We start from the raw sequence: 14,332 nt of genomic DNA, 5'->3' as shown, positions 1-14,332 counted from the left end.
TAATGAAGGGGCGCCTGGGTGGCTCAGAGGGGTAAGCCACTGCCTTCGGCTCAGGTCATGGTCTCAGAGTCCTAGGATTGAGCCCCACTTCGGGCTCTCTGCTCGGCGGGGAGCCTGCTTCCCCCTCTCTCTGCCTGCCTCTCTGCCTACTTGCGATCTGTCAAATAAATAAATAAAATCTTTTTTAAAAAATTAAAAATCAGAAAAAAATATTAAAGTCACTTCATTTTCATAAAATCATAATAATCATTTATAATTAACAAAATTACAAGTGACTTTTCTTCATTGTTCTTCTCTGTTTTCTAAATATTATGAAATGAGTATTTTTCCCAGAATAGTATTTAAGCCTTAAAAACATACCCTGTGTAGGAGTTCCAGCTGCAGCTGAGTGAGGAGAAGATTTCTCTCCTCAAAGGTCACTATTAGCCTGATACAAAAATAACACAAGAAACTCATAAATTAATATCCCTCAGGAACAAAGATCAAAAATCCTCAGTATATTAGCAGCCTGAATCCGGCAGCTAGGCAGCACCTACCCCACGAATGCACAGTTCATCTAACATCTGAAAACGTGTGCACGTAACGTGCAGTGCTGACAGTGTAGAGAACAGGACCCGCACAGTCGTCTCCGTCGAGGCAGAAGAGAAAGGAAAAAGCGAGTGCAGCTCTGGCGCATCCAAGCGTCTCCTACCCATTTGGGGTGAAAACCCTCAGGAAACTAGAACAGGAGGGAACTTTCTCGCCCTGAGAGCGGACACGCACAGCACGTCAGAGCTGCCGGCCCCCTGGGGAAGGTTAAATGCTGCCTGCCTGTGTCAGAGGCACGTGACCGTGGTTTCTAGCTAGTGCAGTGAGGCAGGAGGCAGGAAAGGAAAGAAAAACGTCCAGGTTGGAAAAGAAAAGTGAAAGAAGTAAAACTGGGTGCCGGGGAGGCTCAATTGGCCAGGTATCTCCGACTCCTGGTTCCGGCTCAGGTCATGGCCTCAGGGTCGTAAGTGCAAGCCCCACGGTGGGCTCCGTGCCGGGTGTAGAGCCCACTTAGATTCTCTCTCCCGGGGCGCCTGGGGGGCTCAGTGGGTTAAAGCCTCTGCCTTCGGCTCGGGTCATGGTCCCTGGGTCCTGGGATCAAGCCCCTTATCAGGCTCTCTGCTCCGCTGGGAGCCTGCTTCCCCCTCTCTCTGCCTGCCTCTCTGCCCGCTTGTGATCTCTGTCTGTCAAATAAATAAATTTAAAAAAAAAAAAAGACTCTCTCTCCCCCTCCTCTCCCCGTGCCCCTCCACCCCCAAAAAGGAAGTAAAACCGGCTTTCTTCATAGATAGCTTGACAGAAAAACAAAATGAGAACTAAAAAACCATTTCAGGGCACCTGGGTGGCTCAGTGGGTTAAGCCGCTGCCTTCGGCTCAGGTCATGATCTCAGGGTCCTGGGATCGAGTCCCGCATTGGGATCTCTGCTCAGCAGGGAGCCTGCTTCCTCCTCTCTCTCTGCCTGCCTCTCTGTCTACTGTGAACTCTCTCTGTCAAATAAATAAATAAAATCTTTTAAAAAATAAATAAATAAATAATAAAAAACCATTTCAGCACAAATCAGTACCACAAACCAATGTTGGTCTCACACACAATCTGAGAACAGAATTAAGCAGTTTCATTCAGGGTAACGGCAAAAAGAGTACAGTGTAGACACAGCAAAGTGAGTGTATGTGTAGGACCCGTTCGCTGTGGCGCACACACCACCGCGGAGAGGAAGAGGGGACAGCCGGCGTCACGGGTCGGACATTCCGTATCGCCCGATGTTCATCAACAGATTCCGTGCAGCCCTACCAAAATCCCAGCAGGCCTGTCGGTGGAAACACACGGGCTGATTTTTAAGTTCATTTCGAAGCAGAAAGGACCCAAAATAGCTGAGACAGTTTTGCAGAAGAGCAAGTTCCGGGAGTTACGCTGGATTTAAAACTTCTTTGGCCGCAGTGGTCAGGACATTGTGGACTTGGCACCAGGACTGGCACAGTGATCGATGCGCCGTGATCGGCTTCAGAAGCGAATCCGCATGTTCACAGTCCGCTGACCGTTCCCTTGACGGTACGGCAGTCCTGGGACAACAATAACATGGAAAACCGAGAGCTTCAGTTACCTCACGCCACGTGCAGAAATGAGCTCAGCGGGCTGGGAGCCCCATAGGTAACAGCCAAAACTATAAAACCTCTAAAAGAACATAAAGGAGAAAATCTGCATGGCCTTTGGATTGGACGGAGTTTTTGGTTGTACACCAAAAGCAAGAGCCAGAAAAAAGAAATTGAAAGAAAGTTGGACTTCCTCAAAATTAAAGCTTTTGTGCTTCAAAACATACTGTTAAGAAAATGAAAAGGCGGGCGCCTGGGTGGCTCAGTGGGTTAAGCCGCTGCCTTCGGCTCAGGTCATGATCTCAGGGTCCTGGGATCGAGTCCCACATCGGGCTCTCTGCTCAGCGGGGAGCCTGCTTCCTCCTCTCACTCTCTGCCTGCCTCTCTGCCTACCTGTGATCTCTCTCTGTCAAATAAATAAATAAAACTTTAAAAAAAAAAAAAAAGAAAAAGAAAATGAAAAGGCAAGCCACAGATTGGAAGAAACCATGTTCAGGTGATACGTATAATATATATAAAGAACATTTACAACTTCGTAGGACAAGCAGTTGAATTTAAAACATGGTCCAAAAAAAGTTTCACCTAAGAACATACATGTAAATGGCCAGTAAGCAAATTAGCACAGCAACAGCTGTTCAGCACGAAGTCAGATCATGATGAGAGAATACTGTGTACCCACTGGAAAGACTGGAATCAGAAAGGTAGGCGAGCGCCAGGTGTTAGTACGTGGAGAAAGTGGAACCCTCCTGACTGCATGTAAGATGATGGCAGCTCTTTGCAAAAGTTGACCATGAGTTAAAAAGTGGCTGTACTCCTACCTCACACCATATACAAAAGTGAACTCCAGATGGGTCAGCAGCCTTAATGTAGGGCCTAAAAGCATAAAGCTCTTAGGAGAAAAGGGGTAAGTCTTTATGATCTTGGATTTGACTTTGGATTCCTAGGTATGATGCAAAAGCATAAGCGAAAAAAGAAATGGAACTTCATCAAAATTACAAACTTTGTACATCAAAAGACATGATCAAGAAAGTAAAAAGGCCAACCTATAAAAGGGGAGAATATTTGGAAATCATATATATGTGTTCAGGATATATAAAGAACTCTTACAACTCAACAAGAAGACAAGCCAAGTCATAAATGGGACAAGGAGGTGAATAGACATTTCTCCAAAGAAGATACCCACATGTGACCAGTCGTGAGGGAGATGCACATGAGACAGCAGTGGAACAGGTCACCCGTCCATGAAGACGACTCACACAGGCACCACGTAGAGAGTAACAAGTGTGGTCAAGGATGTGGAGAAACTGAAACCCTTGCTGGCTGCTGGCCTGTAAAGTAGCCACTATGGAAAATGGGCTGGTGGCTCCCCAGGAAGCCAAACACAGACTTACCATCGGGCCCAGCAATTCTGCTCTCACGTGTGTACCCGAGGGCATTGGAAGCAGGGACTGAACACGTACTTGGCGCACGGGTGTTCACACAGCATCATTCATAGGGGCCCAGAGAGGACCTCCCGAACGGCCTCCTGCCGATGGACAGAGGAGTGGGTGTGGTCTGTGCGCGGCAGTGGGTGTCACTGAGTCTTCGAAAGAGCGAACTTCTGATATGTCTGGAAACGTCATGCCCAGAGACGTAAGCCAGGCACAAAACAGGACCTATGTGGTGTGACTCAACTTACATGAAAACCTCCCGCTCTTCACTCTTCCTCTGTCTCAAAACCTTTTAAAAAAGAAACTTTAAATGGTGAAATGTATGATTTGAAGAAAGAACCCCATGCAGACTTCTCAGTCCTGTTTTCCCAGCTTTCCCGCAAGGTCACTCTGGCGGGGTCTGGACCTGGTGCCGGTGAAGGCGCCCCATCGCGGCCCTGTTCCCCGACGTGCACCAGCCTCCCTGAGAGCGCATGTGTGGAGGCCCACAGGCCTCGGTGGTCTGCCGGGAACATGGGATTCGTTTGAGAAAGGGGGGGTGTTCCAAGGGGGGTGCGGCTGTGGTTGCCGACGTCTGAGTCTGCTGACGCTGACATAAATAGACAAATATGCGTGCATTTATCGGTACATAAGCGTGTGCACGTATGTCCCCTTCTGTCATTACTTTTTACTGCTGTAACTTTGAACTCGAATGTTTATGTAAAGGCAGAGAATACCTAAGGTCACTCTGTCCCCACTCTCAAGTCATCAGTTTACAGAAAGGGAATCAGTCCAGCCTTTCCTTTGCCAAGAAGCTGTCTTGGGCTGTTTGCACCACCCGCCCGCACTGGAAGCTCAGACCTTTAATGATCTCTGCTTTTCCAGTAAATAGGCTTTAAAATATTATCATATTCATTTTGGTGCCAATTAATGCACTTAAGATATTTTATCGATGTTATTTCTGTAGCCTATTAACAATGGGGGAACAATATATAGCAATTATTTCAGTTTTAGGAAGCACTTAACCAGATGAAGAGTAGTAAGCGGCCGCCGCGCCGAGAGCAGGTGTCCTGCGCGCGGGCTCACTGCTGGCCGGGCGGGGGGCGGTCAAGTGCGGCGAGACGCTTAGATCACACGGGCAGAGTAACCGGGTGTGTCAGAAACAAGTTTTCGGACCCGTGGCTCTCGCGAACGTCCCTGGTTAGAGTCTGCCCCTCAGAGACTGGTTGTTAACACTCGGACCCCTGTGCGGCGTCGCCTGTGCCCGGGCTCACCGTCGCTCTGGCCTTAGGTTTGGGTCCTCAGAGCTGCGCCGTCCCTCCCCTGCTCGTGCATCGTCTCCCCGGAGCAGGAGGAGCAGAGCGGCCAGGCCACCCGGCTGGCCCGGTCACGCGGCCGGGGGGGCGTGTTCAAGCCTGCTTAGAAGCAAGCTGGCTGGGGAGTGGGTGTCGCCTCCGGCCCCGGCAGGTGGGGTGACGCCGCGCCACAGGTGGCCGCTCTGCGTTTCCGGGGGAGCCCCACGCGACAGCCATGTTCGCGCTGACGCGTCTGTTCTCGTCCCCACAGGAGGCTACTCAGCCGACCACCCAGTCATCAGAGTCTTCTGGAGGGTTGTGGAAGGCTTCACGGACGAGGAGAAGCGCAAGCTGCTCAAGTTCGTCACGAGCTGCTCCCGCCCGCCTCTCCTGGGCTTCAAGGTAAGAGGCCCCCGCACCGCTCGGAGCAGGAAGGGCCGCGCGGGTGACCTGACGCGTCCGCCGCCTCGTCTTGGCGGCCCGCGGCGTGCGGCCCAGGCGGTGCCAGGTCTTTCTGTCCCTGGTGGTGCTAAGTGTCCGCGGGATCCTGATGCGCAGGTCACCACGCCTCTTCCTGGCGCGGGTCCCGGGCTGTGGTCACGATGGCCTGGGACTGGGCCGGGGCCCCGGGGCCGGGCTCGCGGGACGTAAAGGACCGTCTCCTCTGTGTTCCTCCTCGCCGAGGAGAGCACAAGCTAAGAGCAGGGAGGTGGGGTGTTCGGGGAGAGGAGAGGGGAGCGGAAGAGCTGGGGAACCTCTGCACCCCCACCGCGCAGAGAAGATCCACAGGTGCCTCTTGACGCTTCCAGAACTTAACTGCGAACAGCTCTTGACGGGGCAGCCGGTGAGCCTGTGCCTCGCCGCGGTATCCCCAGAGGAAGGCAGCCAGACGACAGGGAGCGGCCCTCGTAGCGGGAAGGTGCCCTTGTGGTTACAGATGTGCGCTTATCGAAACATCTGTGTGCTCGTGGACTCGTGGGGTTCAGACCGCTGTTGTGCAAGGGGTCAGGGGTGGATTTTTCCCTGGTTGTTCCCTGTTACTTATTTTGTGTTACTTATCAGTTCCAATAATTGATGATTACCTCCTTGGTTCAACTTAATATCTTTAGCAATTAAATTTAGTCAGGGGACAGTTAGTGGTTCCCTTATTCATTGTCAATTAAAATAAAGCAACGTTAATAGTTTAAAATACACAGCGGTGCGTATATATATGATAGGGAAGAGTATCCGTGCAGATAAGCATGGAGTTCTGCTCTGCTGGTTTAACTAACCGAGAGGCATGTACTCCGGAACCTTCGATCAATGAGTTATATGGTAGGAGTTATTCTTTAAATTGTTACTTTGAGAGGCGCCAGGGTGACTCAGTGGGTTAAGCCTCTGCCTTAGGCTCAAGTCATGATCCTCAAGTCCTGGGATCGAGCCCCGCATCGGGCTCTCTGCTCAGTGAGGAGTCAGCTTCTCCCTCTCTCTCTCTGCCTGCCTCTCTGCCTACATGTGATCTCTGTCAAATGAATGAATAAAATCTTTAAAAAAAAATTTTTTTTTAGAAGTCTTAAAAAAAAAAAGAAGTTGACTGTCAGTCGCTCCGTGCGGCACCCAGTGGGACCGCCCGAGCCGGAGCCGTGGAGGGGAGAAACGGGAGGGGCATGCGTGCGGGCAGGGCTTGTGCGACTGACACTGCTGTAGTTTGGAAGCGGTGAGTCATTTTCAGCAAAACCAGAACTAAAGATCATTCCTCTGTCTTGCAAAGTACCAAGGTTGGAAGTAAGCGTGCCCAGCAAGGCTCACGGAAGCCACTTCGTCAATCAGACACAGAAAACGCTAAGAATCCTGCAGTAGATACGGGACATTAATGAGAGAGCCGAACCATTGCAAGGGACGTAGAATAAACTCACCTGTTAAGGGGAGAACCTCCAGACTGGGTTAAAAACCCTGCTGCATACCAGCGGTACACGTCAGCAGGGACTCAGAACGTGAGCGGTGTTTCAGGCTCGCTGTGGAACCGGCCCTAGCTGGGCCAGCTGCGTGGTGCCGAGCACTGGCCCACGGGCCCACACTGGAAAACGGGCCTCTGTGACTCTGAGGAAAACCAGGCAGCAGCCTGGAATACACACGGCTCTGCCGTTCGGTTCCTCATGGCGTGTCATGCGGTCTGGGGATGTGGCCCTGGTGGGGCCTTGAGAGCAGGAAGAGCAGGGGGCGGTGCACCAACCCGTACCAAGGAAAGGGCCCTCTGGGGGCCAGATTTTATCATCTGGTCCTGTAAACAGCCATGAGACAGGCTAAGATTGCAGTAACGGTCGGGTAGTTTTATCAGCAACCTTTTATTATGAGCAACCAGGCTTCTAGAATCTTCCTGCTTCAAAAGGACACCAAACCTAGACCTAAGGAAAGTAAGGACCTCGTTCTGTGAAAGGGGTTTGGAAGGCTCACTCCCATCAGCACTGAGAGGAGGACCCAGAGATTTCTGCCGGCTCCTGACTGATTTCGTCGAGGGCTGGTAAGAATTAGGGGTGTTGCTGGAAGGGGAAGGTTCCAGAGATTTGGGAACTGGAGGAGAATGTGTTAAAAGGCCTGAGAGAGTGTTGCAAGTTTAAAGGAAAGGAGAAGTGAGGGGCTTTACATTCGGTTTTTAAATCCCACGTAGAGAGGCAGCTGGGGGGCTCAGTCATTCAGTGTCTGCCTTCGACTCAGGTCATGGTCCCAGGGTCCTGGGATCAAGAGTCCCACATCGGGCTCCCTGCTCTGCAGGAAGCCCGCTTCTCCCTCTGCCTCTGCCTGCCGCTTCCCCTGCTTGCACGCTCTCTCTTTCTCTCTGACAAAGAAATAAATAAAACTTTATAAAAAGAGAAGTCCTGCGTGGAGTCCTAGTGAGCTCTGGTCCCTCTTAGTGACCCCGCACGGTCACGACTGAGCTTCATCGGACCATGAAAAATTCTTTGCGGAGCTATGAGACCGTCTTCCTAGTTTAGATTTTTCCCAAGGATCTAAAATATATTAAATGTAAAATTTAGTTTAGAGTTTTCAGATATCTTTGCATGTGTCCTAAGTCAGACTCCGGAGTGGAAGAAATCACCTTAATATTTGTGCTTTCCAGTTGGCTAGGCAGGCCGGGCACGAGTGTCCTTCAGTCCAAGTGCCATAAGGAGCAAAGGCAAACCTGCATAATTTAAAGTTACAAACTCAGTGCTGCATTATTGGAGAAGAATAGCGTCTGCTAAAGCTAATTAAAGTTTAATATGTTCAGTGAATGTGATTGTTACAGACAAAAAAATCATTAAAGTGCTGTAGAAAATTGTTAAGTTGCCATCGGGCCACGTAACAAATTGATGATTTTTCTCACTCTGAATTAATGCAAATTCCCGTTGTGCTCTCTTCAGTTCTGCACGACACAGTGCCCTTGACTCAGATTTCAATGAAGAACTTCATTTTTTTTTACTTTTAAGACTCCAAGGAGGAAATTCAATTAGCATTATGAAAGAAACGCTGAAATGGGGCATTTAATTCAAAATGTGTCTCGGGCTCCCCCATGTAGCCGGTCACTCCCCTTCCCTTGCCCGCTGACTCTGCCTTCAGAGGTCCTTTTGTATTTCAAAACTGTGATGTTTTCATCTTAGATTATTCAAGCATGTGAGAAAATCAACTGCACTCCCATGTAGTCAGAATGTGAAATAATAAATGTAATTAATGTGCTTTCTGTTTCTCTTTTGGTTCCTGTTCTGACACTTTTATGAGACACTTAAAGTGGCATATAGACTATAATTTTTTAAAAGACAGTGGTTTTAACACAGACTATGTGCCACATACACTGTTTAAATGAAGCTTTCAGTTTAGCTGAAACGTACCCGGGCTGGTAAGCCGCGTGGAAGTCTGCAGTCAGCGTCGTGTGGGCCGCGCCGTTCCCAGCCGTGCCCGCGCTGTGAGGTCCGTGCTAAATTCAGCCTGCGAACCAAGCAAAACCCGCCCGAAGCCGCCTGGGCTGGCTGGGGCCGGGGTGCAGGTGCCTCCCAGGGCCCGCATCTTTTAAGATTTTATTTATTTGACACAGAGAGAGGTCCCAAGTAGGCAGAGAGGCAGGCAGAGAGAGGGGGAAGCAGATACTTGAAATATTTTTAATAAATTTCGTACTGTCCTCTCCTGCAAAGTTACCACAGTGGACTTCCTGTTTCTTATTAGTTGATTACAACTCTTCTTCCGTACGAGGCTAGGAACCTCGTTGTGCGTGAGTCATGATCTGTGTCTCGGATCTCTGCTGAGGACGCCGTCCTGGGAGGGAGGTCAGGGCTGTGCGTCCAGGCTTCCCGTGCCCGCGCCAGGGTGGCGGATTGCACGAGAAGGTGCCCGCCGCCGTCTGAGTGAGCTTTCGCTCTGGTGTTGGAAGCACGGGTGTCTGGTCACAGCTCTGAGGAGGAAGCCTGTGACAGGTGCACAGGGCACTGACCCCGAGGAGAAACCATCTATTCCAGGTACCAGCCAGGCGCCTATGGGGGGCCGTTTTGCTTTCCTGGGCGCTGTTTCCTGGTGCAGTGAGGTGTGCAGGCTCCGGCAGTGTGTCTGAAATCCCTCAGCACCGGGGCTAAAAGCACACTTGCTCGAACGTTGGCAGAGTCAGGCTTTCGGGACGAAGGCCGTCGCCATGTCATCGGGCTCCTGTTGCAGGCGAGCCCGCGGACTGCACCGAGGCCGGGTGCAGCTAGTGTGCGCGGGAGAGGGTGCGGTTACTGTGGCCGCCGCAGAGCTCCGCGCACGGCCTGCCCAGTCGAGTTACCCACGGGCACACGCGCCTGCACGGGGGTGAGGGGATGTAGCCTGTCCCCTCACCCCTTTTAATTTGTAAAATTAGGAAGTAACCTGACCGTCCGTGGGCCAGTGGGGCCGCGTCACATCTAGTAGGACGCCGCACAGCCGCAGAAAAGCAGGAGGGAAGAGCGCGTGGACAGCGACCGAGGTCCGCGACAGTGTCCGGAGCACGCTGACGTCCTCAGACTTAGAGTGGGGCGGGGGGGGCCGTTCTCTCCCGGTGCATAGATCTCCGTGGGCCTGTGCGGAAGACCCCAGCGCGGCGCTCAGGGGCCGGTGGCCAGGCTGCGGAGACTTTGTCCGCCAGCGCCCCAGGACAAGCGAGCCACCTGTCTGCCGCCCCCTTCTCTTGCCCCTGGTCCCTGAGTTCACGGAGGGGCTGGGTCGCTCCTCTGTCTGTCCTGTGAACCTGGTCGCTAGAGGGTCTGCAGCCTCCAGACCTGAATTTCTCTCCTGGTGGTAACGTCGCGCGGGTAACATTGTCTGCGCTCCAGCGTCGCGGCGGCGGGGGCCGGGCCGGGGCAGGAGTGGGGTGGGCCCGCAGGTGGCAGACGCCACTTGCCGCCGCCCCCACATCCCTTCTGTCCTGCGCCGGTAAAGCAGCCGTTTGCCGACTGCGGCGTCTCCTCACGTCCCAGCTGGCGTCGCCTGTGAAGAAAAGTTTATTTTTTTCTCACTAGTTCGTGGGTCACACCGAGGGCTCCATGCAGAGATGGTCGAATAAGCCGTGATCTTTGTTCACTCGCCGGTTCCCAGGACCGGGGGTGAGCCAGCGCCCGGGGCAGCCCTCCGCTCGGCTCCTGGCCGCCAGCGTGCACCCGTGGCTTCAGCATGTCGCGTGCCTCGGCCACTGCAGGCGCCCCCTTCCCTCGGAGCACCCACGTTCGGGGACTGCGGGGTGGCTTTGTGGGCTGGCACGTGGCCACGCTCGTCAGGTGGTTCTCCTGGCTCCGTGGGGAGCCCCGGGTCCTTCCCGTGAGAAGTGGGTCCGCAGAAGCCGAAACCCGCGCATCCGGCTGTTTGTCATCACGCGTGGTCGTGATTTCCGGGCTTGGACGCCACGGACAGCACTCGCAAACGGGTGGGTTTTTCCCCCAAGAGAACATCACATCACAAGTTCAGACTGACATTTCCAATTCAGATTTAGACTTCCAAGGTTTTCATTTTCTATTTTACTTTTGGATTTTGTCTTACCAGTGGTAGTTGTGGTTTTCATCTGCCTTTGCTTCATCTCCTAGTGAGTTCTCGGGTCCCATGGTCCGGGGCATCTGCGTAGACGGGCACCAGTTCTACGGAACACCACGTGGCTTCAGAACACCATCACGGGGGTGGGCGGGGGCGCCTGGTGGGCTCCCTGCTCACGCTCGAGCCCTCTCACAAATAAATCAATAAAATCTTTTTTATATAACTTTATTTTTTTTTTTAGATTTTATTGATTTATTTGACAGAGAGAGACCACAAGTAGGCAGAGAGTTGGGGGGAAGCAGGCTCCCTGCCGAGCAGAGAGCCCATCACAGGGCTCAATCCCAGGACCCTGAGATCATGACCTGAGCCAAAGGCAGAGGCTTCAACGCACTGAGCCACCCAGGCACCCCAATAAAATCTTTTTTTAAAGATGTTTTTATTTATTTGATAGAGAGAGGGAGCACAGAGGGAGAAGCAGGCTCTCCACTGAGCAGGGAGCCCTCCGTGGGGCTCGACGCCAGGACTCTGGGATCATGACCTGAGCTGAAGGCAGACACTGAACGGCTGAGCCCCCCAGGTGCCCCCACTTTCTGGTTTTCTGATAGTAGCCATCCCAGCGGAGGTGAGGTTGTAAACAATACGGACTTTTCAGCCTCCGGTTTCTCTTCTCAGTTCTTCATATCAGAGTTGTTTTTTGGTTTTTTTTTCTTTAATAGATATTATTTATTTATTTGACAGAGACACAGCGAGAGAGGGAACACAAGCAGGGGAGCGGGAGAGGGAGAAGCAGGCTTCCCGCTGAGCAGGGAGCCTCGTGCAGGGCTCGGTCCCAGGACCCTGGGATCATGACCTGCGCCAAAGGCAGACACTTAACTGACTGAGCCACCCAGGTGCCCATAAATAAAATCTATAAAAAAAAAAAAAGAAACAGAAAACCACTCAGAACAACGCCTCACTGTGAGATTAAGCCACCAGCGTGTAGTTTCCTGGGTTTCATGTTGCTTCAGTGCTTTCCTCCCCATTTGAATGAATTTGTTTTTTTGGTTTGGTTTTTGGTTTTTGTTTTTTCTGTTGGGACATCCATGTGGCTGTGAGTTTGGAGAAGACGTGCTCTGCCACGGCCCCTCCCCGCTGCTCCTTCCCCCAGCGGCTTCTGTCTGCTCTGACACAGGCCAGCAGCCACCGGCGTTCAGGCCTTCTGGAGCGACCGCGGAGGCCCTGCTCGGTGGAGAGGTTCTGTTTCCCACAGGTGCCCTTCTAGCTCTTTCTCCTGCGCGAAGCGCGGTGCCCAGGGCCTGCCGGCCGCAGAGCACAGTCTCGAGCACCGCCAGAAACCAGATGTCTCTCGCGAAAATGCAACCACAGCGTTTTCCTGTTGGGAGCAGGCGGGTTTTGTGTGCTTTTAAAAAGTCCATCCAGGGGCCGCCCATTAAGGCCGCGTCCTGCACGCCTGCTGTCTTTTCAGGAGCTGTACCCCGCGTTCTGCATTCACAACGGAGGCTCCGACCTGGAGCGGCTGCCCACGGCCAGCACCTGCATGAACCTGCTAAAGCTGCCGGAGTTCCACGACGAGTCGCTGCTGCGCAGTAAGCTGCTGTACGCCATCGAGTGCGCTGCTGGCTTCGAGCTGAGCTGAGCGGACGCGGCGCCACCCCCTGAGGAGCGACCAGGGCCCGCACCGCGGGCAGCACCCCCGGCCGCGAGGGCGCTGGGGCCGGACTCCTGCAGCTCTCCTGCCCCCCCGTCCCTCCCTCCCCTCCCCCTCGTTCCAGATGGTCCGTGAAGTCATGGTCACTCACTCAGATGGACACTGCTTTTCCGACAACGTAGACTCACAAGCGTTACGTGCCATGTGGCTACTGCGGTGGCTGTGCCGAAAGGGGCGCCGTGTTAAGACTAGTGGCAACTCAGTGAAATTAACCAAAGAAGAAGCTTTGGCTTTGCTAGTGGACTTGAGCCCTTCCTGAGCTGGGGGCCCGGGGGGCGGCAGCGCGGGTGCTCGTCGGCAGAGATGCCCGGTCTGAGAGCTGGAGGCGCATCCTCTCGGGGCTCCTGCTTCTCGTGTGGCGGAATTGTTTACAGTCCTGATTGTTCAAACTGAAGGCATTTTCTCTCCTGCTGCCTTTTCCCAAAGTGGTTAGGTTTGGAAAATACACAGCAATGATAATATTTTATTTGTGCTTTTTAAGCCATTCCCCTGAACAGGACGAGCATGCTTGTTTCGGTTTACGCTGACCGCATCGTGCCGGTCCGGCTGTTCCTGTGTGGGGGTGTGTGCGGGCGGACGTCGTGCTCCCGCGTCCAGCTCCAAGCGCGGCTGCGGGCTTCCGGGAGAGGGGAGGGGCTCGCCTGTCCCGCAGCGCGTGTGGCCCGGGATCGGCGGCAGCTGGGGGAGAGCAGACACTGGCATCGATCTGAGTCACTTGAACCAAAGTGGCGGGCTGCGGCTTTGCACTGGGCACGGCCTGCTGTGGCGGGACCTCGAGGCCGCCCGCCCTCCGCACCCTGGGGCCGCGCCCGCCCCTCTCCCCGGTCCCTGGGCAGCGCGCCAGGCTTTTGCACCCTCTGCTTCTCGATGGTGCTGCTCCGGAGGAAGACCGGACAGCCCCCGTCGCGTATCCGGGGGGAGGGGTGCTGGTGACTCTCTTCAAAAGGCACTTTATCAGGACCTACCTTGTTGCTGGGTGATGTCGGCCTCTGAGAGCGGGGAGCGCGTCTGAGCACCCACTGGGAGAGCCAGACTGACCCTCGCTGACGCTGGGGGCTTGAGGGCTCTCGCTCTGACCTCCCTCTGCCTCACCTAGCGTTGCCTGTCACTGGGGCTGTGGGCTGTCCTATGGAATTGACCAGAATTAGCAATATGCTTTTAAATGCGGGGAAACTGAATGACACTTTTAAGACAATGACCATATCAAAACAAAATGTATAATTTCATAATTTGAATAATAAATTAAGTGTTTAAATGCTATTTGTAGTCTTGATATACAGAAATAAAATAATGAGGGTTTGTCCTTGGTTTTATCTTTATTTTAGGTTGGTTTACATTAGACGTTCTGGACCTTCTCTGCATAGTGGTTTGTGCATTTTGTTATCCGTATTCTGGAAGCGGACTATCTGGGACCGAAGGGAGCGGCGGTTACACTTACTTGGGTTTTCTCAGCTCTCCTGAGCCTATTTATTTATTTGTATGTTTCAGTGGTTGAATATTTGCATTAAATGTTTTTTTCCCCAAGATTGTGTTGGAGTCCCCCGAGATCATTGTGGTTCGCTACTGGAACGATTGTTTCCCCCGGGCGTGTATGTGACGTCAGGTAACGAGGTGGAAAGACACCCTGTAGCAGCTTCCTGCTGCTCCGGAGGAAGACCGGACAGCCCCCGTCGCGTGTCCGGGGGGAGGGGTGCTGGTGACTCTCTTCAAAAGGCACTTTATCAGGACCTACCTTGTTGCTGGGTGATGTCGGCCTCTGAGAGCGGGGAGCGCGTCTGAGCACCCACTGGGAGAGCCAGACTGACCCTCGCTGACGC

At 53.0% G+C, this 14,332-nt stretch overlaps 1 protein-coding gene across 2 annotated transcripts in view; it reads left to right on the top strand.

Annotated features, from left to right (window-relative positions):
• UBE3C (ubiquitin protein ligase E3C) overlaps nt 1–14,039 on the top strand; it is a 110,510-nt gene extending 96,471 nt beyond the window's left edge. Inside the window, exons 22-23 of one of the 2 annotated variants that reach the window (XM_059396003.1) lie at nt 5,094–5,224; nt 12,273–14,039. In XM_059396003.1, coding sequence (XP_059251986.1) covers nt 5,094–5,224; nt 12,273–12,443 — 302 coding nt within the window. In that variant the 3' untranslated portion in view covers nt 12,444–14,039. Of the gene's footprint in view, nt 1–5,093; nt 5,225–5,631; nt 6,321–12,272 lie in introns of those variants that run through there. The other variant, XM_059396004.1, reaches the window with a different exon arrangement.
• The last annotated feature ends 293 nt before the right edge of the window (nt 14,040–14,332 follow it).

Source organism: Mustela nigripes, chromosome 4, assembly GCF_022355385.1.
Source record: "Mustela nigripes isolate SB6536 chromosome 4, MUSNIG.SB6536, whole genome shotgun sequence".
In the NCBI taxonomy this organism is placed as follows: Eukaryota; Metazoa; Chordata; class Mammalia; order Carnivora; family Mustelidae; genus Mustela; species Mustela nigripes.
This window is presented reverse-complemented; position numbering and strand designations above follow the sequence as displayed.